The sequence below is a fragment of the Gigantopelta aegis genome, chromosome 3, assembly GCF_016097555.1.
Source record: "Gigantopelta aegis isolate Gae_Host chromosome 3, Gae_host_genome, whole genome shotgun sequence".
NCBI lineage: Eukaryota > Metazoa > Mollusca > Gastropoda > Neomphalida > Peltospiridae > Gigantopelta > Gigantopelta aegis.
Window position 1 is genome coordinate 44,603,864 of NC_054701.1, and position 27,596 is coordinate 44,631,459.

General features: G+C 36.5%; 1 protein-coding gene across 2 annotated transcripts in view; it reads left to right on the forward strand.

The window, feature by feature from the left end:
• Positions 1–3,946: 3,946 nt before the first annotated feature.
• The window catches only part of LOC121368100 (cortactin-binding protein 2-like), a 58,624-nt gene continuing 34,974 nt past the window's right edge, over positions 3,947–27,596 (forward strand). Inside the window, exons 1-6 of one of the 2 annotated variants that reach the window (XM_041492663.1) lie at positions 3,947–4,300; positions 13,137–13,238; positions 14,317–14,556; positions 14,913–15,020; positions 17,257–18,408; positions 25,567–25,684. In XM_041492663.1, coding sequence (XP_041348597.1) covers positions 14,410–14,556; positions 14,913–15,020; positions 17,257–18,408; positions 25,567–25,684 — 1,525 coding nt within the window. In that variant the 5' untranslated portion in view covers positions 3,947–4,300; positions 13,137–13,238; positions 14,317–14,409. Of the gene's footprint in view, positions 4,301–8,849; positions 9,111–13,136; positions 13,239–14,316; positions 14,557–14,912; positions 15,021–17,256; positions 18,409–25,566; positions 25,685–27,596 lie in introns of those variants that run through there. The other variant, XM_041492662.1, reaches the window with a different exon arrangement.

Consider the following 27,596-nt stretch of genomic DNA (forward strand, 5'->3'; position numbering starts at 1 on the left):
ATAGTTGTATTTACAGTTCTCAGGAAATGAATACTGACGTAGTATTCTTCAACCTTATAAGGGGTCCATCTGATGTAGAATTTATGACATACCCAATCAACAATGGGAAGCCCTAAATCCATGATTTCCTTGATCTCTTAGAAGAAAACCTGGCCTCCTTAATCTCTTGATCACAAAGTTCAGATAATCCTTTGTCATGGAGATCAATGCAATCAGTGCAACACTTGACTGATCAAAATACAAATGTAAACTTTATTCTTTATCATAATCTATTTTGTGAATTTTATTTATAATTTTATTCTTCCAAAACAGAAATTTCAACTTTATTTCATATTTTTCAGTTTTATGTGTAAAATGGTCACAGTGGGGTTTTGTCAATTTTTCTCATTTATTGATGGGGTTATGTCCGAGTGGGTTTTTTTCCAGTGGGGTTATGTCTGGGTGGGTTTTTTGCCAGTGGGGTTTTATCCTGGATTCGTTAAAGACAAATTAATTAACTTTTAACTTTTAATTGCTTTAAAAGCCTTCAAATGAACAGAGATACAACTATAAACACACATAGGCGCAGCTATAAACCAAGTTTCATTGATGTAGGACTTTTAGGTCTTGATAAATGGAGCTAAACGTAAATTTAAAGAGACATTCCTGAGTTTGCTGCAATTGTTAAGATGTTATCGACTAACAGAGACTTTTTAACGATTGTAATTAAATATCAAATATATTTTTCTGCATAAAATAATAGTGACTGTATAGTAAACGTGTTTCTGATCGTTCTAATAGTTGTACTAGGTTAAATTTAAATACTTTGAAATAACAAGCATGATAAAGCAACATCTATGCCAAAATGACAGAAGAATATTGCTTGACATATAATCATGGACGACAGTGTCGATTTGAATCTATATATAAAGATCAAGGCATTAACAGGGTTACTTTCTGTTGTTATATCAGTGGAAGGTGAACTGCTGTCATTGTTATGCAATTATCGAATGCTGCGAGGTCATCAATATAGCAGAAAGTAAAAAAAAATAAAAAATCCTTTGCACTGACTGGAGCGAACAAAAGTGTAAGGATTCTGCAAGTAAGGTTTTGATTGGTGGACATGAGCTCCAACTGGCTGTCTTTAGATCCACATGTAATAGTGGAGCTAATTTTAATTAGATTGTATTTGGTATAGTAAAACCAGTATATATGGTACCAGTCCAAAATGAAACGCATTGAATCTAATGTGACAAAACACACCGCGTCTGTGTGTACGGTATCGGTACTCGGTTACAGCGAGAATGGACTGTTGACGATTTTTGTTACGGCGTATTGCTTGTTTTTGATACGGACTTTTTACATTTTACTGATTATAGTACAATGAGCACTGGCTGTGATTGATGCTATGGAACAGACGACAAAAATACAGGTAAAACCTCTATTTACATTGATGTATAGAAACAAACCCATGTTATACTCTTCAAAATGAATACATATTCTGTAGTAGTATACAAATTTGGACGTATATTTACAGGAAATGTGCATAAATCATATTAATATTATTTAATAAAGTTTCCTGATGGTTAATTGTTTAAGAGTTATAACTAAAGTAGAATACATAGATCATAACTCTCAGTAAAAGCCGCAATTATGACAAAAATATAGTATTTATGACTAAATTAGATTAATAAAATTATTGAAAATGTTACGGAACGTTTACTATCTGGATACGAACTGTTGTTGATTTTTGAAGTCGAATTACGGAGTGTTTACGATTTTTGTCTTATTTGTTTTAGAATTCTACATCAAGATGCAAATATTGTCTTAAATTTGTTTTAATGTGATGTCAGTTGTCAGACACATATTGTAGATTCACCTAAAAGACAAAATGTTAATTTTGATTCCATCCAGTGACATTTTTTACATCTGTCTATCTCCGTCCGTCTGTCTGTCTGTCTGTCTGTCTGTCTGTCTGTCTCTCTCTCTCTCTCTCTCTCTCTCTCTCTCTCTCTCTCTCTCTCTCTCTCTCTCTCTCTCTCTCTCTGTATCATTTTAATTTTGCTATGGGATTAAAATAAATCACAATAAATTGTGCATATGTATATGTGTACGAGTTTACGTGTATATATGTATACTCGTGTATGTATATATACTGCGTATTTTTGATTTGATTGAACGACATCGTGTCAAACCAAAGTGAAAGAAAGCAGTTGTGCCTAGTGTCGACCAACGGGAACAAGACCAGTTTGCCAATTCTACCAAATGAATAGCTCCAAGATCCTGGCCCATATTCGGATGGGATTATCCGACATATAAATTGAATGCACTTCTGAATTTTAGAAATGACAAAACTATATTGATTGTTTATCAACTATGTTTTATCTGATCAAAACAAAAACATTTTAAAATGGTCAAATAATCATGTACCTTTTCAATTATTAAGCCAATACAGTATCATAATGACAAAGAAGAGTTGAATGAACAATTCAATCAACAATTCAATTGAATTGAAAACAATATTCCATATTTCTGAATGTAATGTGTTAGATGTCCTGTAATGATAATATTGACTGGTTTGGTGTAACGAAAATCACAATAAGCTATCTGAGTATTGTAACATGTTTACAGTACATAACAAAAGAGCACTCGTTATTAAACTTAAATGCGTCTTGCAAATGAGTAATTAGCATTACCCAGTAATACCAACTGAATTGTAAACAATAACCTGGATCAAGAGGAATGGATGTTTCAAATGTTGAGTACGTACCAGTACTACACAGTCGAAAATTAACAGTGTTCTTAAATAAAAATTAAGTCAAATGATTACGTTAAAGCTACAACAGAAGTGTCGGGTGTACCCGTGCATAGTTTCTTTGCCACATAGGTTTTAAACAAGTTGCATTTGGCCAATTTTACACATCTTCATGTGTCGTGCAAACGATGGACGCCATTTGAATGTTTTACCACATCCGCACATTTTGTTCATATCACCATGCTTACCAACCATGTGATCTTGCAGGGACGTTGATGTTTTGAGTTTTGATCCGCATTCTTGGCATGCATATTTTCAGGGTTATCACCGATACATGGTCCTTTGTGTTTTCGCAAACTTGAAACATGCAAAATATTTTGAGCATTTAAGCGGTTGTAAGGCTTGTTTCCGATATGGTTATTCAAATGGCCGAAATAATTTGACTTATCACAGTATGTCTTATCACAATATGTACACGAATACTTGTATGTCTTAGCATGGTGACGTTTTTTGTGTATAGAAAGTCCTTGTCGAGTTTTATAGACCTTGGAACACACCTCACATAGCAGTTTGGCATCACCGTGCGAGATAGTAGCATGCTGCTTTAAATCAAATTTACTGGAATATCTTCTCGAACATTTGTCACAACTGATTTTTTTGCTTCTCGTGCTTAGCCTTGACATGTCGTTTCAAACTACTGCCAACTGGACTTTCGTAAGTACAAAGATCACGTTCTTTTTTTTCTTTAATACTCCACTAACCTTTGATTTTGGGGTTGATGTTATAACAGGTTTACAGTTGTTAATGTCAACATAAATATCAGTACAGTTGTCAGAATTGGTGATATTGTTTTCTTTGACATCTGGCAAAGAAATGTTAATTGATATATCAGTTTCATTAATGATAACAGACGATTCATCAATAAATGGCAATTCCATAATCAAACGAATTCGGTAAACACGCCGTAACACCGTAACCTATAAATAGAACTCGTCAAAATTCCGTATCGTTTCTGTTTTTATTTAGAAAAGATAAACATGCATTTTCTGATATTTAAAGCAATGTTTTGACCATAAATGCTAACATATTTATTCTATACACAAAATGTATTGCTTGTATGAAAGTTACAGTGAAAATATTTTTCTACCGATCTTCTTTTTTTTTTAGCATGCTCTATTGCATGACACTGTATTAAAATAGTACTTTAAACTACGCTATACATCGCTATGCACTAAATTAAACACGTGCATATATGTACGGTAGGTTAAAATTAATATCTGAGTGGTTGGAATAATTAAATACGAAAGTTGCCTTATAAGCATGAACAGTATTGTCTAAAAATCGACCGGAGCTCGAGCAAGAAACAAGCAACTAAACATGCCGTAACAAAAATCGTCAACAGTCCACTCTCGCTGTAACCGAGTACCGACACAGTGGTGATGGCGCGAACTACAAATATGGCAGCAGACGACATAGAACATGCACTATATTTTAAGACTGGCAGACTGGCAGCTGCACAATGTTCGAACCTTACTCATTCAGTTTTCTTAACAAAGAACAGAAAAGGTAGGCCTATACATTAATCAATGTGGATTTCTCATATCTACTTATTCGACCGAACCCCCCTGAAATCGCTTTTTTTTTACAATTTAATATATCTGACATTATTATATTTACTCAACATAGAAATATATGCCCAATATCTCTGCAATCTATTTTGGAACCCCCCTTTTCAAAATCCTATGTATTGGAACCCCCCTTTTCAAAATCCTATGTACGCCCATGTTATTATTGATGTTTATAGAAGTATACTTATCTAAAGACATGAACGCATTAATATATATTGAAAACACTTTGCCAAACTCGCCAGACCCAAATCTAGCTTCGGTGTGTTTTCGGCCTTACACGTACTTCAGTGGATTCTTGGGGCAATCTAATTAAAATTAGCTCCACTGGTACCAGTAGAGCTAATTTTAATCAGATTGTTTTGGGGAGACCACTGTTTAGGTCTACGTGAGTGGAATCTAGTGTTGTGAATCATTTGGAATTTCATCATCGATCATCAGTTACAATTGTTTTTTCCACCAACCAATCAACTTTCGATTATACAATCTAGAGGCGGATCTAGGGAGAGGGGCAGAGGCCAGGGACAGTTATAATTTTATTATATATTAATTTTCATCCCCCTCCAAACCTCCCACAAAGTTCCCTTGGCATTCCGCCTCATGACTCGCAATCACGCCTTTTTTTGCCCCCAACATCTTTTATATGTGCCTTTCGACCCACAACACTACAGTGTGGGTGTCTCCTCCCAATGCTGGCGCCTACCCCACTCCCCTCTAATATAAAGTCCTGGCTACGAAAATGCATTGATCAGTATAATGGTTAAGCTACCGTACTTAAGACCAATAGGTACTGGGTTCGCATCCTGGTACCGCCCCCTCGAGCGAGTTTAACGATTCAATGGGTAAGTGGTAACGACTTATTGGTAAGACCACTAAACCGATTTCACTCTCACTAACCAGTAACAAGTAATCGCTAACCCCTTGTCGTGAATAGAGAGTGCCGATAGCTGAGGTGTGTGCCCAAGAAAGCGTGCTAAAACTGTAAGTGGGTATAGGCACAAAAATAACTATAAACAAACAATGCCTACACACACAACCCCCTACTTCATCGGTCCTAATAAACAACTAAATAAACAAACAAACACGTAGGCCTACCTCTACTGATATATTCGCTCAACATTTGCAGAAAATTTTGCAACTGAATATTATAGCAGTTAGATGTCGTCATTATGTAGCAGTAGCAGTTGTGGTAACAAGTTAAAATAAATATGCTTAAATAAATGTCAAAAAGTGATTCTGTTCGCACATTTCTGAAGTTAAATTATATTCAGAAGAATGTACGTAGTATCGCTTTAACATCAATAAGCATATTAAATTCCAAAGCATTGTTGACGTCACATCTAGTGAATGTTGGCGTTATTATGGTAACGTCTTCGGCAATTTTCCTAACTTAACGGAAATACCACTGAAACGCACAGCTTCAGCTCCCCGCCCCCTGGAGTCGAGCGTGACAAAGAATAAACGTAGCGCAAAAAAATATGTACAGTAATAATCCATTGTCCGACATCGGCAGAAATGATGATGCGAAACATAGGATATATTATTTTAAAATACAAATAAAAATAACAGACAGTTCTTTGTCAAATCCAAAATGTAACCATCACGTCCAATCTAAATAAAATTAGCTCCACTATTACATGTGGATCTAACAGCAGCCCGTTGGAGCTCATGTCCAGTTGACCTTTCATTCGACCAGTCAAAACCTTATTTGCAAAATCATGCCAGTAATTTGAAAATAATATGAAAACATTCGGGATTATGCCGAGGGTATACGAAATGATTCGGGTGAATTACGAAATATGCCGGAAACTAATTTCAATATAAAATTTTATATAAAATTCGTTTCAAGACGAAACGAAAACCGTGATGCCTATTGCATAAATAGTCTCGCCCGATATTTTTAGAATTTGTATGCTCCCGAATAACGCTATAAAAGGCGAAGTGTAATTGGTCGATATTTAAATTGTTATTTATAGATGAAATGTCACCTGGATATGGGAGTCCAGGCAATGCTGTTAGATCTACTGGTTAAGACCAGTGGGGCTAATTTTAATCAGATTGCATCACGTCTTAACCTGTTGCTGTTGGCCATCTTTAATAGATATATCAATAATATAAACTTGCAAAAACGAAACAGGAGTAAATAAAATTATTGGGGGTTTGGGGTTCTTTTTCTTGGGGTGGTGGCGGTGGTGGTGGGTACTATTTAATTCAAGGTATAATATTTACATTTCAAAAGAACAATGAATATTTTGGTCATTGTGTAACTTTGAGACTACCACCTTAAATGAATGTATCTTAATTAGCTACAATCTCAGAGATGATATGCATTATTTAATCACTTAGAATACATCATGTTTTTCGTCTACATCGGCGAGAGTTTGTCATTTGTTTTGAAATATAGGCCTACAAAAATTAAAGTAGATTCAGTACAATTTTAAATGGATTCCTAATGTAGGTGTCTGCTCAGTTTGTTGAACTTATAATGTACAGCATTTGTTTTAGTGCAATATGTGTAGCTACATGAATAAAAACATATTTAGGGGTCACAGCAGACTTCTGACCTTTACCGGATTCGATGGTGTCGTGGTTATGCCATCGGACATAAGGCTGGTAGGTACTGGGTTCGCAGCCCGGTACCGGTTCCCACCCAGAGCGAGTTTTAACGACTCATTGGGTAGGTGTAAGACCACTACACTCTCTCCGCTCTCACTAACCACTAACAACTAACAACTAAACCTCTGTTCTGTCAAAAATAAGAATAATTTGATAAATAACATACCTCATGTAGCTTGGCTTTTCCACAGAATGGTACCAGTGGGGTTAATGCACCGTAGCAAGGGCATTTCACCTCACAATCCTCATGTACCCATGCGCAATAACCAGGAACATTCTTTGTAAAAAAAAAAAAAAAAATAGTTCCCTTCTGACCAAATTATTAAATTGTAACAAAATCGTCCCTGTATAAAAGGCGTTAAAACAAATTTTAATTATAAGTACCATACATCTATGGTGTGGTGTATTGTGTTCATCGGGATAGAACCTACAGATCGCGTTTTACCTTTTAATAGCTATTTAAAATCTATTTTAGCTATGTACACATAAAACAAACACCAACTCCAACTTATTTACATAAAGTTCACCATCTTCTTCTTCTGCGTTCAGTTTCGTTATGCTCCTTGAATTCAAATCGTGAGTTTTACTGCCTCCATGAACTCCACAGTCAGCAGCAGGTCGTCTCTTTTGGCCCAAAGTTTTTTCTCCGATTGTTCTGGGTTGTAGCCAGATGTTTTCTCCGATACTGTCATATTTTGGACATCTTTGCAGTACATGCTCAGGAGTTTGGGGTTCAGTGTTACAGTGGCATTGAGGTGTTGTTACCACTTTGAGATGTGCACCGAGTCTGCAGTGCCCTGCCCTCAGTCTGAATATCATTGTTTAATCTCGTCAGTTTAGGTGTATGCTGGGGTCACTTGGATAAGTACTTCCTGTCCTTATTTTCCAGGCTGTGTTGAACTTCCCTTTTATGAGTCTTCTTCTCTGGAAGTGACACTCTGTGACGATGTTGTTGACATTCAGGTGCACCATCTAAACTGGAGAAAAACTACAGTTAATATTTCCCCATACAATTGATTGTGGACTTTTAAAATCGGTCATCACATTGGTAGAATTAAATCGATAAAGTGTCGATAATAATCGATCAATGGAACATCACTAGTGGCAACTCATTATAGTTTTGATAATCTTGAGTTAAGCATGCAACGATTACAGGGTATAATATGTGTAACATATTAATTATGCAAGTCTATAATTATACAAGTCACGTGACATTATTGAACAAGTAATAATAAAGAATGTAAATATGTCGTATTTCGAAAAGCTCACAAAGCGTTATTGTTTTTTATAACAATATGTAGGATCGATTAATTTGTAATTATTTATCACAACCCCGACAATTGTGAAAATGCCCACGTCAAAACTATTCCGTGGAAAAGTAGTTTGCACGACGCGGTCAGTGTGTAAAAAAGGAGTTTAATTTAACAGTATTAATTACAACCCATAAATAAATCACATAGAAAAGTATTTTGTTTTGGGTTGGTTTTTTGTTGGTTTTTTGTAAGGCGATATTCTCACTCTCAAAGTGAATCGGCTTGTGATTTGTCACCTGTATCTTGAATGCATAATATGAAATTTACAATTCTATTATAATAGTGGTAGAAAATTATTTTGGTACGCAATTACTGTGGTACGAAATAACCATGACCAGTACGAATACACGTTTTGTATTGGTATAAAATGGCTCTCAATTTACGAAACTAGCTGCTCAAACATTACTTTACAAAAGACATTTTATAATTACACAAAATGACTACCAGTGTGTTAAGAAACTTTATAACTGACCAGATATTATGCTAACGTATGTCTTTAGTACACAATTATCATGGTACGAAATGGCGATATGATTCATCTGGTCACGTGACCAATGGTGGCCGACAAATGCTACAGTGTCTAGATTTCTTGTTCGAGATCTCTTATTATAGGAAATTATATAATAGTCCTGTCGTATTTTAATTATTTACGTAAATTATGTGCATGCTATGAACAAAATGATCGCATCTTCCTCTTCAATGCTGTGCATAAAATAAGTCTGACGTTTGTTGTATTCCAAGATGGCGTCTCGAAACGTCAGTCTTCCTGCAGGTGCTGGCTCCTTTGATCCAACCGATAAACTCCAGTCAAATACTCTGAAGGTATATTTAATTTTACCTTGCTCTGTAGTGCACTTATATGTGATGGGGTAAATATACAAAGAAAATCTAATAATGTAACGTATAAACCTGTTTTATTCAATGACTTGTATCAATGATTGGATCGTGAATCGCACAGTTTGTTCAAAGAACAGATCTTACATATCTATTTTGCCTCTAGGGCTGCATGACTTAGCTGATTTTGTCATCCCCATACCATCTTTAAGAAGTTGGTGTATACAAATTACTGTATATTGTCAGTGTTTGGCATGTACATGTAGTTCTTTGCAATTAGTGATGTTTCAAGTATCAGATCCCAATTGTCATGGATGATGGAGTAATCAATAGACTGAATAGTCACGAAAAGAAAGAAGGACGCACTCAACACAGTTTATTTACGGTTATATGGCGTCAGAACCACACAGATTTTGAGAGGAAACCCGCTGTCGCCACTATATGGGCTACTCTTTCCGATTAGCAGCAAAGGATCTTTTATTTGCACAAACCATGGCCTTTGTTGAACTAGTTATGGATCACTGGTCGGTGCAAGTGGTTTATACCTACCCATTGAGCCTTGCGGAGCACTCACTCAAGAGTTTGGAATCGGTATCTGGATTAAAAATCCCATGCCTCAGCTGGGATCCGAACCCAGTACCTACCAGCCTGTAGACCGATGGCCTAACCACTACGCCACTGAGGCCGGTGAATAGTCACGAGTGCACTGCACTTTTCAGGAAAATATCCGCCTGGTGCCCCCCTCCTTCATCGATGTCAGGGCTAGCTCTAGCACTCGCCAAATTTGCCAATTGTCAATTTTGGCGAAATAATTTTATCAAATAATTGATATTTTGTTAGAAAATATTTGGGTTTAAGCAATTTTTGACGTTTAGTAGATAATTTGGCGAAACTGTCTGCTGACCCGGAGCTAGTCCTGGATGTAAAGAGTGATTTTTTGATGGGGCTTATATATCATATGTAATGAATGAAGGGTGGATATTTTGCTAGTTAGTTACCTATCGGTTCCCATGATCGTAAGGCATGGAAAAATGTGTTTTCCATGGAATTTGAAATCCTATGGCTTGGATTAAGATGTGTTATTCATTGGCTCATAACAATATTAAATTTAAGAATTGCCATGTACAGTGTCAACACCTTACAGCAGAAGAAGCCGTATATTTTTAAAAACATATTTAACAGAAAATGCTGAAAATATCTATTGGCCCTTAATTGCAATTTAATTGTGTTGGGTATTAAAAGAAATGCCACTACCTGGTTCTCATTTCACTACAACTTATTGTACAGTGGTACTATTGTGGTAAATACCTACCATCATGACCATAACTTTCCAACAATCACCAGCTTGGGTCATGCCATGTGTAGCTTACTATTGTCGTAAATTATGGTGAAAATTTTAAATTGGTACTAAGCAGTAACTGTTGTAAGCCACTTACATAGATCTATGCAGGCTTCTGAGAATTTAAAATTTGCATAAACCATTTATGAGTAATGAAATATTTTTTTTCTTCAGGTAACCCATTTCATTTTTACGTAATCCGTCATGACCATGTAAATGATGTCATAAATTAATGTGTGAACATAAAATGGGTTGTGCAAAACTATACTTACATGTGTGACGTGCAAACAAAACTATCGCTTTCATAATTTTCAGAGGCATCGAAATCAGTCCTCTACGTTGCAACCAAAATGTTGGCTTGGACTCCAAAAACTTTTTAAGTATTAAATTATTTGGCATGTGCATTCAGAGTCCTAACCGCGAAAACCAATGAAATTTGTTGACATCATTGTGCAGTCAGAACACTTATTTATTTAAGAAGTTGTCCGGTTGATCATTGTGAATTCCGTATTAATTTTCAGTACCATTCGCAACTCCATCTCAGATTTTAGTGCCGGCAGTGATTTTAATGCAGTTGATATAGATTTCTGGATCATGTATGTAATCAAGCAACTAAAGAAGTTCTGAATACTGTATTGTATTATACAAACGCCAAAAGTAATGTGTTTTATTATTTTGACAAAATTTATACATATCTGCGATTATCTACATGTATGTAGATTACGGCTTTACAAACATTAGCAACTGAATTTTAAATCATCTGAAATCGGTATTGTTGGTAAACATGGATAAATACATGACTTGGGTAGTGATGATTTTTTTTTCTCCCTCAAAATATGGGTTATTACTTTGCAAATCTTTATCAGTCATAAATACCATTTAGATATATTATTACATGAAATAGATTTAAAGAAGTGATTTACATCATTGTCTCACCTTTACGAAATAACAATGTGAGATACAGTCTGCGGCAGAATCAGCTCTTGCAATTTGCTCAGTATTAATTTGATTTATAGTTACACCTATAAACATTTTAATTTTTTAATAATTAAATTTAAACTTTTAATTGAATTTATTTTATCTTGCATTGAGATAAACTATGGATGTAATGGGCGGGTCGTAGTCCAGTGGTAAAGCGCTAGCTTGATGCATGGTCAGCTTGGGATCAATCCCCGTTTGTGGGCCCATTGAGCTATTTCTCATTCCAGCCAGTACACCACGACTAGTATATCAAAGGCCATGGTATGTGCTATTCTGTCTGTGGGATGGTGCATATAAAAGATCCCTAGCTGCTGACCATTCAAAATTGCGCCCAATGTCCTCAACCCAAATTGCACACCTTTTCTCTTTGGCATAATACTTTGCTCCATTCCAAATTCAATAGCACCATCACCTCCCGCCTCCGTCTGCTACCGACCACAGTCGGGCTGCTGGTGCTCCCTTGCACCTGCCAGTGCAGGCGGTCCCTCCTCTCCCCTTCCCCCACCTTTCCTGTCCTAGACGGAGGAGCCGGCCGAGACCCGCTCTTGTGCCCAGGACAGGCGTGCGCTACAACAGCTTGCTCTGAATGTGCACGTAAAGCCCTATGACCTGACCTGACCTGACCTAATCAGAAAGAGTATCCCATGATAGCAGGTTTCCTCTCTCAATATTTGTGTGGTCCTGTCCTTAACCATATGTCCGACGCCATATAACCGTAAATAACATGTGTTAAGTGTGTCGTTAAATAAAACAGTTCCTTCCTTCCTTCTATGGATGTAACAGTGACATATAAGTTAATGCTAGGTGAGACATTTAATTCTTTTGAATTTTTGGTTCTACCATGGGGCATTCATTTTATGTCATAATGGTAATGTGATAAAAATGTTTTTACTGTATAATTATTATTATTTAATTTTTATCAGTAATATTGGTTAAAAATATATTGCATCATTATTGTACCAATACCATGGATGCATTTTTCACATTAATAGCTTGCATTAATTTCAGGACTTACAGTAATTTATAGATAGATATACATGTATATCATAAATTTTTAGTAACTAGTAAATTCCATTTCCTCGTGACAAAATTGCACCAACCTCAAACAAGGGAAGTAACTCTGTATTATTCAGGGCTTCTAGAATTTTTATAAAATCCACTAGCCATGGGATCAGTAATTAAATTTTTTTACTAGCCACAATTAAAAATTCACTAATCCTACTTTACTTTAAGTAAATGTTATCCAATTTTACTAACAGTAATAATCGGATATATAACCTAAAGAGGGAAATGAGCTTTGAGGGTGGGGGCAGAATATTCCTATTTACAAAATAAACTTAAAGGCAGAATTTGGCCAAAAAAAAATTGGGCATGGCAATAGTAGTTATTTACTAGCCCTTCATGAAATATCACTAGCCACGGGAGTGGGGCTACCATAATCAAGAAGCCCTGAGTATTAAACTCTAACATGAAACTTGTACTGAGTACAATTTGATTATGTGGTCAGAATAGTTGAAGGGAGTGGTCCTTGACAAATTTGATTAATCAGAACATTTCTAATAAATAATGTACAAGACATGTTATGTTACCAGCTTTAGTAACATATTTCATTGACATAATCCAAGTATGAATTGTACAGGTACAAATGTGTATGCGGTATAGATTTGTAAAAGTTATTTTCTCGTGTCTTGCAGCGACAGCCAAATCCAGATTGGAGTAAATCAGATTTGCTGCGACTTCTTGGCTACCTGGAAGGGGAACTTCAAGGCAGAGATATTACCATTGCTACTCTACGGGTAATGTGTCTTTTGTATTTATATATACAGTGAAACCTGTCTAAACCAGATCCCGAACATGCTGAAATCCTGTCAAAACCAGCCAAATTTCACAGTCCCAAAGTTTCTCAAATTTAAACCATGTATTAAAAAAATTGATAAAACCAGAACGTATCAATTTTGGAAACCAGATTAATTTTTGGTTCAGAAATGTAAAATCCTTAATTAATTAACCTGAACAAACCAGCATAGTTTAAATGAATGAAGAGTCAATTTAACGTAAACACGACTTCCAGAAAACCGAAACTTCTGCTGTCCGGTATCCGGTGTTGTGTTAAAGGTCACAGATTTCTGCAGTCTCAGCCCAGCTTAACTGACATCAGATTAACGAATGCTTGATTGTTTTCAGTTGTACTGTCTGGTGTACTGCAAATTCTTTTCAGCTTCAGACAACACTCAGATACTCACACATTTAGGTTTCCACCTTTGATTTTTGGTTAATGTACTTTGTTAATGATATACTGACACACTGAAAGTTAAATGCTGTGAACAACTAATTTTAAAATAAAATATACACATGTATGACTTAATTTGTATTCTATACACTAAATACAAACAGAGCATTTGATCTTTTCTGAATTTTGCTAAGAAAGCATGACAATGTTTCGGTGGTAAAGCGCTCACTTGATGTATGGTCGGTCTGTGATTGACCCCCGTCAGTGGGTCCATTTGGTTATCTCTAGCTCCAGCCAGTGCACCACAACTGATGAATTAAAGGCTGTGGTGTGTGCTATCCTGTCTATCATGGTGCATATAAAAAATCCTTTGCTACTAATGGAAAAATGTAGTGGGTTTCCTTTGTTAGACTATATGTCAAAATTACTAAATGTTTGATATCCAGTAATCAATTATTAATTAATCAATGTGCTCTAGAGGTGTCCTTAAACAAAACAAACTTCAACTTTCATTGCTGATAGCTTTTTCAGAACTAGAAATAGCGTCCTGCGAAAAGCAGTCCATATTTTAGACCGAGCAGATGAAATTGGAAATTCACCTGCTAAAATTAAAAAAATTGCATGTCATTTTACTTAATTTACAGGCAGAGAAAGCCAAAAACTTGCTGTTCCAAGCTAAATATGGTCGTTTTGGATTGGGCGATCCCTTCATTGCGCTGCAGAGGGATTCTGACAACATGAAGGATACGAGCTTTGATGAACCGGCCATTAAATCCATGTATGATAACCAGCTGGCCCAGCTTGAAAATCTTATTGCTACGCAGAGAAAAGCTCAACTGAAAATGCGGGAACAATTGGCCTCAGCTGAGAAACGTTACCATAAGGTGACCAAGAAATTTAAGTTTTTGATGGCGTGTTGTTTTTGTAGTTTTTTTTCTTTCCTTGAATTACATTCCCTTTTTGTTTGTTTAAAAAAAATTAAAACTATGATGTCGGTGAATATAAATTAAAACATGCTCATTGAATAAATATTTAATTAATTTACCTGGAGAGAGGTTCTACAAACCCTATCACTACCACCACCGAAATCCTATGCATCCATCCCAATACAATTTTGGACTGGTCCTGTTAACTTTGTTTACAATCACAATAGAACCTTAACTTTTTTGTCAATTGTCAGTTTCATGTGTGTAAACTAGAAGATGAAAAACATTTGTTTATTATTGTTTTCTTGTTTTAGATTATTTCTGAGTTGGAAGACGAAAAACGCAAGCATGCACAAGACACCGCTCAAGGTGACGATGTGACATACATGTTGGAAAAGGAACGTGAACGATTGAAGCAAGAGGTTTGCTTTCCACTATTTATGTCTTTAATATTTTTTCTCTTTTATATACACCCATCTATGATGGGTCGTCTTATTGTATGGCATCCGTCTGTTAAGTTTTTCTTATCCGGACCATATCTTGGATATAGATGCATACAGGACCATCAAACTTCAAATGTAGGAACAACTTGGGATGGCGCTGTGTCGCATACTATTACTAGGTTACTGTGACCTACTTTTCATGATCTACTGCACATAGCAGTAAATCCTTGTCCAGATCATATCTTGCATACAGGACTATCAAACCACATGTAGGAACAACTGGGGATGGTGGTTGGTCCAAAACGAACTGTTCATACATCCCATTGTATACATTTAACATAATTAGACTTTAATCATATCATTCATTAATATAGATATGGTTTTCCATCCAACTCCTGATGGGTGTATCATGTATCTCACTGGTACTCTTGTTTTGTTACTTACCTACTGTTCACAGTCTACTGCACATGACAGTATATCCTTGTCCGGACCATATGTTGCATACATATGCATACAGGACCATCAAACCTCACAAGTAGGAACAACTTGGGATGGTGGTTTCTCACATTCTATTACTAGATCACTGTGACCTACTTTTCACGGTCTACTGCACATGACAGTAAATCCTTGTCCGGACCATATCTTGCATACATATGCATACAGGACCAGCAAACCTCATATGTAGGAACAACTTGGGATGGTGGTGTGTCACATACTATTACTAGGTCACTGTGACCTACTTTTCATGGTCTACTGCACATAGCAGTTAATCCTTGTCCAGATCATATCTTGCATATCTTTTATATACACCCATCTATGATGGGTCGTATTATGGTATGGCATCCATCTGTTAAGTTTTTCTTATCCGGACCATATCTTGGATATAGATGCATACAGGACCATCAAACTTCAAATGTAGGAACAACTTGGGATGGCGCTGTGTCGCATACTATTACTAGGTTACTGTGACCTACCTTTCATGGTCTACTGCACATAGCAGTAAATCCTTGTCCAGATCATATCTTGCATACAGGACTATCAAACCACATGTAGGAACAACTTGGGATGGTGGTTGGTCCAAAACGAACTGTTCATACATCCCATTGTATACATTTAACATAATTAGACTTGAATCATATCATTCATTAATATAGATATGGTTTTCCATCAAACTCCTGATGGCCGTATCATGTACCTCACCGCTACTCTTGTTTTCTTACATCAGGGTTTCTGCCAGAGGGTAAAATGGGTATGGCGCCATATCAAATTTTTTATTATTTTAAGTTAACATTTTGACAAAATTAATGACTCTTATCATTATTGTATGATTTTCTTACGCCTAACCCTAAATGTAACCCATTTTCTTTGTGGAGAAGGCCCCCCATAGCCCCTGTTGACTGTGGTTGCATTCAATAGCACAGCGCCATACCCAAAAATTTCTTTCTGGCAGAAACACTGTACATGTACACATGTTGGCGAAAACGTCATTCGTTATTGTTGATCACACACACTACTAGTACACGTGTTATTGATTAAATCATTTAAAGAAGTTTAAAGTTTTTTTTTTTATTTAACGACGCCACTAGAGCACATTGATTTTTTATCTTGTTATTGGACGTCAAACATATTGTCATTCTGACACTGTCTTTTAGAGGAAACCTGCTGTCTCCACATAGGCTACTCTTTTATGACAGGCAGCAAGGGATCTTTTATTTGTGCTTCCCACAGGCAGGATAGCACAAATATCAGTTATGGATCACTGGTCGGTGCAAGTGGTTTACACCTACCCACTGAGCCTTGCGGAGCACTCACTCAGGGTTTGGATTAAAAATCCCATGCCTCGACTGGGATCCGAACCCAGTACCTATCGGCCTGTAGACCGATCGATGGCCTAACCACGACGCCACTGAGGCCGGTTCATTTAAAGAAATATGATTGACTGCTCCTAGGTGTTGACTGGGTCACTACAGCCATACTACCCAGTGACAATAGCCCAATCAAAATTGATTACTCTGTGACATGTTGGTTAACCTGAAATTGATTGCTCTGTGACCTTTTATTTGGAAGAGATGTTTAAATTTTATTTTAAACCTGGTTTTTAAGGATCTGTAAGAAATAGACTACAACATTCCTTTTATGGTAAGTATTAGTTTTACAAATATTTAAATCTGTAAAGCTTATGTTTATTAAAATATTTATGTATGTTCTCTTCCAGATTGATTTTGAGAAGGCTCAAGTAAAACGAATGGAAAAAGACTTGAAAAAGACACTGGCCAGTTTAGAGGAGGAACGTGCCAATTCGTTAAAGCATAAAAAAGTTGCACTCATGTTGATCAAGGAGCGCAAGAAGTTAATGGAGCGAATGCTTCACGAAAAGAACAAAAGTGTTCAGATTGAGCAGATTCTCGACGAAGAAAAGGACAAGATGATCAACATGGCGGAAGGCCTCGTTCAGGAGAGCAAAAAATCACTGAAAATGGAGGCTGCCATGGAGAAGCAGATCAGTGAATTTGACATTGAGAGGGAGCAGTTACGAAACAAACTGTCGCGCGAAGAACAGCGCAACAAAGACCTGCAGTCTCAGGTGAACTCCCTGACTCAGCACATAGACGACCTGCAGAAGCATCTACACACCGTGGAGAAGTCTGTGCCCCACAGTACGTTACAGAGCATCGAAATCAAATCTAGTGCATCTCCTGTCAGAGGCCAGGCTGGTGGAGCCGGTCTCGTTCAATCAGGGTTGAAAGTCTCGCCAAAATCTACAAAAGCAGTAACTGTGGAAGGCCGTAGTTCCGCCTCCCCCGATAGAGACTACAGTTACAGATCTGCAGATGTTTTGTTAAAAAAGCCTGTGAACTATAGTAGCCCATCTTCTCCCACATCTTTTGATAGACTTGACTCAAGATCGGATCAACGTGTTGCCCCAGTAGGGGCGTCGTATGTTGAAAGGTCTCCGGATGGAAGTCCCACACACAGAGTGCACCTCGCCCAGGGTTCTAGTGCTACCGTGGTTACGCCGGGCGGCGGAAAGATCTCTTTTCATGTCGGACAAAGTGGTGGTGGTGGTGGTTCACCTCGTAAGATGGCACCCGCTGGTCGGGGAGCGCCACCGCCACTGCCCCCTAATAAACCTGTTCTCAATCCGGCGGCAGCAGGACCAAAGCCTGTTCTCCCGCCCAAAGTGGGAGCCGCTTCCTCAAAGGACCATGTTAGTGTGTCAGGCCAGGAGGCCGGGGACCAGCATAGTAGACCTGTAAACTCCCTTAAGTCTGTACAAATTCCCGTCAATGTGGTAGGTGGACAGTCCGCGGCGCCGGGGAGTCGCTCCTCATCCCGGGACACTTCACCCATGAGGAAAACGGCACAGGTTTGTGTTAATGCAAAATGAAGGGAGGCTCTGGCATGGCCAGTTTTGTTGCAATATACACTCACACATTATTATTATTATTATTATTATTATGTATATACCTATATATATATACACACACATCTGTCTATACCCAAATCTGTGTGCAATGTTTACCCTTTTTTTTTCCCAATAGCCTTGAATAAATGTTTTGCAATAAAGGCCACCTTGTGTGAAATCCTTGTACAGAGTTGTGGGTTCATAACATTTCTGCTATGCGCTAGTTTTCTATTGCTGCCTTCCTCTCCCTTCATTTTAGAATCTGGTGAAGGGGTTGAGTTGTGCATTTTTATTTTTTATTTACTTTTTAAAATTTTACTTCATAACACTTAAAAAACCTTGCACTTTTGGAATGTCGTTTCTGCTTAATAAATTATTGCAAGAAAATTAGTGCTGTTTCCTAATGGGAACTATTTACAAGATTATTTATAATATTTTGATTTTACACAACCAGTTTATTGTTAAGTGTATGAATGCGTATTTAAAAATGAACACCTCCTGTGCCATTGTGTTTCGGTGACAACTGGATACAGGAACAGTGTACACACAATACTAACATTGATATCTTATTTTAAATTATCGGACAAATGCATATACATTGATCAGTGTAAGGACATGTACATCTAAGCATTGTTTTATACCCAAATACACACTTAATTTAAATTTTCGTCAAAAAGGGTTAACAAATCTCATTGAACCAGATTATATTTTAAGCCTCTTCCATACAGAACTATAGGTTTTGTCTCCAACCTTCATTTCATCTATTGGGGCGAGACGTAGCCAAGTGTTAAAGTGCTCACTTGATGCACGGTCAGTTTGGGATCGATCCCTGTCAGTGGGCCCATTGGGCTATTTCTCACTCCAGCCAGTGCACTATGACTGGTACATCAAAGGTCGTGGTATGTGCTATTCTGTCTATGGGATGGTGTATATAAAAGATCCCTTGCTGCTAATTGAAAAGAATAGCTCATGAAGTGGCGACAGTAGGTTTTCTCCCTCAATATCTGTGTGGTCCTCAACCATATGTGCGACGCCATATAACCGTAAATAAAAGGTGTTGAGTGCGTCATTAAATAAAACATTTCCTTCCTTCCTTCCTCCATTTCATCTGTCTGTCTGTCTCCATCTGTCACAATGCCTTAAGATATTAAGCTGAAATATTATATCTAGGTTTATCATGTAGAATTACTGATCAGGTGTGAGGGGTGGGATTTAGCTCGGTCGGTTGAGTGCCAGCTTGAGGTGCTTGCGTCTCAGGATCGAACCTCCTTTGTGGACCCATTCAACTGATTGGGTTTTTTCTCGTTCCAACCAGTGCACCACAACTGGACAAAGGCCGTGGTATGTGCATTCCTGTCTGTGAGAAAGTGCATATAAAAGATCCCATGCTGCATTAGGCAAAATGTAGCGGGTTTCCCCTGATGACTACGAGTCAGAATTACCCAATGTTTGACATCCAATAGCCGATGTTTAATTAATCAATGTCCTTCAGTGGTGTTACTAAATAAAACAAACTTTGATCAGGTGTGACATTCATGTGGATTTACCCATTTTGGAAGGATTATTGACTCTTGAACATGGGAGAGCTGTGGGGCCTGGTAGGAGATGTGTATTGCTTTGAGCAGTACTCACAGATTGCTCGTTTAATTTAAATGTTTGGCTGCAAGGTCTTGTGGCCAGAAATTTAATATTTGATATAACTTAGTTCATTGAGATCTGTTAACCTTGTTCTAAATTAGAGTACTAGTACTTCCTTGTAGGAATTGGGGTTTTTGGGGGGGTTTTATTTGGTGAAAAGAGTGAAAATAAAGGTTATCATTCTCTTGTGTGACTAAGCATATGGTTATAAGACACCAGATGGTAAAATTCTTATCTCAGCACCTGACTTGGCCAAACTGTTCTCAGTGTTGTAACTCTTCATGTGCTTCTACACATTGTCTTGTCTTTGCTTAAGCCATTTAAAGTTTTTTTTAAAAGAAGAAAAGAAAAATTGGCTTTGCTGTAATGTAACCCATCATTTTGGTAGTACCATTTATTGGTTGGGTTTCAAGTTTTGTTTAAAATAATTAAAGTGAAAAGATCTTGTAGCTGACAAGGCACATCTGGTTAAATGTTATGTTACAGCAAACCTGAAGTTTTTTCTTCTTTTTTTTCTTTCTTATGTTTAAGGTTGATCTTAACTTGTAAAAGATAATTGATTTATTTCCAGTGCCGTCTTTCCTAACATTTTAGTTTTTGTAGTTTTTTTGTGTTTTTTTGCATGCATGCATTAATTATTGATGTGATTCATTTGATTTTAGTTAGATTTCTTTGTTGAATCAATATAGATCTCTTTACTAAGTACTCAGATAACTAGTCTTAGGGTTTAATTGGTGTATGTTGCAAAAAAGTGTATGTATATTGAAAATAAATACAAATTTAAACCCTTAACGACTCTAAATGATGTAAAATCTTTCGAACCTTAAATATAATTTCAAATACACTGCATACCTGTATATTATGTAAAAATAAAATAATTTTATAAGATACATTTAAATGTAATTACTGATATACACATAAAATTTTATAATTTATTTTGCCTTTCTCATCTTGACTGTTTTAATTTAAACTTGTACCTAATACAGCAGGGCTATCTCTGAGTGAGCAAAACATTTCACCAAATTATCTTTAAAAAAAATACAAAATCCAGAGTTATTTTGCAACAAATATCAGTAATAAATGGATGATTGGTGGGGGGGGGGGATAATTAACATAAAATTTGACAATAGTTCCTAAAATTTGCATTTGGTTAGTGGCAGAGCTTGCTCTGGTACAGGGTGTAATATGTCAAATGATACACTGCAACTACCTGGATCACGAGAACTTTATTCAGGCATCACAAATGCCCAGTACATTTGTTAATTGCTTTACTTTCCTTGTGTTAAGTACTGTTCATTTATTTTCGACTTGCTGTCAACTGTTTATTGTGTTTTAAATATCGAGATTGTTTCATCAACTTGAATCATACCTTGTACCTTGTTACATCAGGATGAAACCGTATACAGAAGGCGTGGTTCCAAAGTGATTTCTGTTCGAAGCTTGGCGGAAAGATTCGAACAAGCTTCAGGCTGTGAGGGTTATTCTACGATGTGTCGGGCTCAGTGCACGCAGGTCAGGCGATCTCATTGGACGGTATAAACAATGTAGGAAATGGCTTTAAAACCGTGTGTTTTTGCAGTTGGTCTTATTCATGTAGTGACGTAGAGTTGCAGTGAAACAAATTCAGTTTTTCTCCTTCCGACATTTGTATGGAAATATATGTAGAAGTTGGTTAAAAAGAGGCTTTAACTTTTAAGTTGTGTTTTCAATCCTTCCTGTTTTCCCTTCAGCCTGCTCTTTTCCACATTTCTGACTATGGTCATTTGAAAAATACCGCATTAGAAATACTGAATGCTACTTTACATGGAGTGTCTTTGTAGTTCTCTTGTAGAATTTGGTATGGCGACTGTATGTGCACTTGTAGTTTGGTATGAACTGGCATTGTTTTTCAAGTAGTTTGAAATTGAAAGTTCCTGTTGTGGCTGAACACCTTAATGTTGTCATTTTGTTGTAGATCATCTGGACTTTCAGGTTTGACCAAGTGAGTTTTGAGTATCATATATGTGGTGTCATGTCCACTGCATCTCTGTGATAATTCTAGTGTGGCTGGGAACATCACTTCAAAAGGGTTAATTGATTCACTGTCGATGGACTGTATTCTACTTTGACATGCATGTATGAGTTAAAATGTGGGGAAAAATACAAATTGTTATGGATTCAGGGCACAATATTTCAGGAGAACCGTTGTTCAGTTCGCGTGTCAGTTACGCAACTTTAAAATCACAAGAACAGTCAGTCGGTTACGTGGTGAACAGATACATTCTAAAATTAAAAGTACTATATATCAGTAATAAAAGAGAAAATCAGTTTCAGTGTTCAAGATTAACGGTATCCTGATATCCCAGGGATACCAGAATGTAATTTTGGATACCAGACTTCAAGAACCCAGTATCCCACCGAGATACCATAAAATGCTGTTGGTTGTTTAATCCTGCGTTTTTATTTTTTTCACTGAAACAATGAAAGTTGTCATTTACTGGTGAAGTTAAGTAACAGTATTTTCAAGCTTGTACCCAGTCTAACGCTGTACCGTAACAATATCTCCCCCAACTCATACCCAGTCTTATGCTACACTGGAGTAATAGACTGGAAACTGCTAAGTCGCTATTGTTTTTATTGGATGTTTCTTCCCCTCAAATTTTATTTGAGACATTTATTCCACATCTGCAGAAAATTGATACAGGTAGGTTTATCATTAGTAATGTCAGAAACACTAATAGATTACTGCTAAATATTAATTGATGTCAGTATTATGCAAAAATAGATCCAGCAAATATTTTTGCCGATTCTGTTTGATTGCGAATTTCACAAATTCCCACATGTGTCATCCAAGTTTGTTACGATGTTATTTATGAATTTCATTTAAGTGGGATACTAAATTCTCAGGTGGGATATCAGATTTTGAAATGTTAGTATCCACCTATGTAGCACAGAACCATACTTCAAGTGTTTTAGGATTAGGTAGGCCTGACTCATCGGTTACGAGAACTATATTCATGATATATCCAACAATGGGTTATCTAAGTAAAACTTGTGTGAACTGACTTCTGGTTACCTAAAATTTTGAAAAATATGTCCCCTGTAGATTTATAATATAGAATAGACATAAAATACACAAAATGCATGTGCACACGCATACATATATATACACAGATACACACAGTGACATACATTGATATACACACACAGATACGCACACAGTGACATACACACATACACACACAGTGACACCTGTATATGGGGTGAAAAAGTGTCAAGATTAAAATATTTTTAAAACATTCACAAAAATGTTTTCATTTGCTTGTTATTATTAAAGCACTAGAAAAGCAATGAAAAATTGTTTTGAAGTCAGGAAACTTTATCGTGGCTACTATTGGATTTATCATGTTGACTGCAATATAGCCCTTTTGGAATACCCAGTTACTGTATCATCCGCTCAGAATGCAAGACAATAATTCTCAAATTTGATATGTAACATGCTTACATGCATGTAATAATTTTTATTTCTATTTTTGGAGAAAAAGAAAGAAACAGTCAAGTTGGGAAGTATACTGTGTTTTTATGGCAGTTTTAATTAATTAAAATGTATATATTTTTGTTTGGTTATAAGAAATGTGGAAAACGTAAAACCTAATCTTTAAATGTCATAGGAAGAACCTTTTATTGTCATACAGCCATTCTTGGTCATAAATTGTAAATTAAAATAAATGACAAAGCAAAAAAGTAATTTAAAAACCCCCACTTGTTTTAAGGTATACTTAGAACATTTAATTTAATAAAACTCGAGCTGCTGTTTTAAAGTAGTAGAACAGTGCATATATTAGAACTTGGAAGACTAATTTTCAAGTCTACATGAAAGTGAAAGTTAGTTTTCTTGAACTAGAATAGATAATTAACCCATAAGAAAATTTGAAAAATGTATCAGATATCTGTACTTGCTGTAAGTATTGTAGCTCATCGTGCAGATTCAGTGTTTTTAAACTGGAGTACAGTTTGAGTATCTTTTAACAAGCATTGCATGATTTTAAGACTTAATATCAAGAATAATTTCTGATGAAAAAACTCACACACATTGAGTTAGGTTAAGATATAAAATACATGATTTGTTTTGTTCATTCAGATTACTTAAAACTAAATACTATATTATACATGTTGTATTTATATTACATAAGTTAACTTCTTCTTCTTTTTAATTAGGTTAGTTTAATTAGTAATTTTAATAGCTTTGATGTTGTTTATATACATGTAGTTACTATGTTGTGTGTTATGCAACTCTTATTACACTACATCCCATATTTGTGACATTCAGTAGCTGATGATTAATAAATCAGTGTGTTGTAATGGTGGCGTTAAACAAAACAAACATGCCATATTTGATGCCAGGTTTTTTTAAACTAGTGCTATATTTGGTATTTTTCAAAACTTCACTTTTATTATTAAATTTTAAAAATAAAATATGGGATTTGGTGTTTCATTTTTATTATGTACACATGTCTGTGTTACCATGCAAGGCACCCTCCATTTATTTTACTTGTTGAAGACCAGTTCCATTTAAAAACAGAGAAACTATGCGAAATAACGTGTTTGATTTAAGCAGTAAGCAGTCGTACCTGCTCTAACAGTTATGTATTAAGCAGTTGCTAGTTTTAAGAGGTCACATTTTTAATCTCCCATGTAATACAGTACCTGTATGTACACAGATATCTGTACATGTATTAAGCAACACTTTTTATACTCCTTTTGGTGGCTGCATAAAACAGGCTTAACTATCTCGTCGAAAACATGCATGCCCTCCAATATATGTTGGACGGGACGTAGCCCAGTAGGAAAGCATTCGCTCGATGCACGGTTGGTCTAGGATTGATCCCCGTCAGTGGACCCATTAAGCTATTTCTCGCTCCAGCCAGTGCTCCACAACTGGTGTAACAAAAGTCGCAGTATGTACTATCCTGTCTGTGGGATGGTTCATATAAAAGATACTTTGCTGCTAATCGAAAAGAATAGAAGAGGAAGTTTTATTTGGAATGTTTTGACAGTGATGGTACTATGTACATTTACTTCCAAAAATTTATAATAACTATAAATTATATATGGTGGAATTAACCAGGAAAGAAAAAAAATTACCAACGTTTTTAATCAATTAGGGTCCAAATCGTATTGACCTGATTTAACCTTTAATATAACTAGTAGTTTAAGTGAGTAGTAAACCAATTTTGTTGACTTTTGTGTATGCTAACAGTTCCTGTACTACAAGTAGTACATACATGTACATGTATAATAATATAATTCAAATAAGGTATTTTAAAAAGGATTTGTGCTAAAATGGTTTCCTTGCATTGTAACATTGTGATTTTGCACTTGCATGCTATTCTGTAGATATGTTTTATGTTTTTATGTGTGAAACGTTTAGTTTAACTTAAGTTTGCATGCATTTATTTGTGTTCAATGTGTGCATGTTGGCATGTGCTTGGTTTCTTGCAGTCATTGGCCAGTCAGGCTTTGGAGTACTCTGAAGTTACTTCCCCTGTCACCCCTACCTTGGACTTTCTTGGCCCTGAAATGGCCGACTTGCAACAATTGCTTGCTACCATGACAACAGGTAATGGGTAGACTTTTGCTTATTTTTGTGCAATGCTTTGTGTATTTAATTTTTATTACATTATTAAGTTTTTTAATAAAACAATTTTTTAAATATATATATTATTATATAACAGTATGTACACACATGTTCACACTGTTATCTTGGTGCTAGTTTTCACAATCTATGGGCTTTTACACCTCCACTAAGATGCTAAATTTAAGGCAATACTATAGCTCCTTTTTCATTCACAGTGAGAAATATTAAACGGTATGATGCGGTTCTGTCTCACCTACATGTAGCAAATTAATCAAGGATTATAAAAAAATAAATATCCAATCACCTTAAAACCCGAAAAGTTAAAACTAATATCAAAATAATTAATACCAGAGTAATAATATCAATTATTCTTTCACATACAAATATTAACAGCATTTCTGGTGACCAGTGACGAACACAATCCCCAACTCGCATGTATTGATTTTAGCTTCAGAATTCAGCTGTGTTGAATGATTGTTATGACATGAACAAAATCCAGATGATCAGTAACTATATGTAGCTGTGGTTTTTAAAAAACTTTGCTGATGGTGAAAACAGGAATGGTTGCATAACTCATAAGACCACTCTGGATAAGGGTAAACATGTTGCAGAGCCATACAAATTAACATTGTACTGTATCTGGTGTGAAGTAACCAGGAGATGGGCAGTAACATACAGTTAGTACTGTAACAGCAAATTTATACAGGTCTTCTCCAGCTACACAAAAGAGCAATTTTAAACCAAGAATAAGTAAAAGAATTTTTTTTTTTTTTTTAATTCAGTCTTGACCAAAATAAAGGCGAGTTGAGTATCACTCGTCTGTAATTTTGCTAGGCGAGCAGACGCATGAAATTTTAAATAAAATGCATTTTAAAAAGTATTTTGCAAGGTGGTCAGTTTGTCACTCCTAAAACTTTCCATGTTAGTGTGGATGGTAGAAGGAGTGATCACTTGCCTTTCCTGGCAAAATCTGAGCATTTTTCATTCATGGGTTGGGGGTCTCCTGCCCCCTCTTAAAATGTGTACCAGTAGGAGTAAAAATGTTATTACTGCAAAGTCACATCAGCTCTATGCCCTGGTTCGAAAGATCAATACGAGATGAAAGCTTATATGAGGTTTTAAAATCTGACAAGTCCAATCAATACTCCACAACTTGGCTTAATTCTGAGTTGAAATGAAAGAAAGAAAGAAATGTTTTATTTAACGACGCACTCAACACATTTTATTTACGGTTATATGGCGTCAGACATATGGTTAAGGACCACACAGATTTTGAGAAGAAACCCGCTGTCGCCACTACATGGGCTACTCTTCCAATTAGCAGCAAGGGATCTTTTATTTGCGCTTCCCACAGGCAGGACAGCACAAACCATGGCCTTTGTTGAACCAGTTATGGATCACTGGTCGGTGCAAGTGGTTTACACCTACCCATTGAGCCTTGCGGAGCACTCACTCGGGGTTTGGAGTCGGTATCTGGATTAAAAATCCCATGCCTCGACTGGGATCCGAACCCAGTACCTACCAGCCTGTAGACTGATGGCCTACCACGATGTCACCGAGGCCGGTAAAGAGTTGAAATGAAGCAACATGCTCATGACACAAATGTCTGCTAATACACATGTAGTTCTCTCTGTATTGAAGTGGTAACTAATACCCTGTAATGTGCAGCACCAGCAGCACTTGTGCAGTGTCGCATGACATTTGTGTTGGGGGTTACCTAAGAGATGTTTGAGAACTACGGGAGCGAGACGTAGCCCAGTGGTAAAACACTCGCCTGATGCACTGTCTGTCTAGGGTCCAGGTTCAATGCTCGTCGGTGGGCCCATTGGGCTATTTCTCCTTCCAACCAGTGCACCACGACTGGTATAGCAACGGTTGTACATGTAGTATGTGT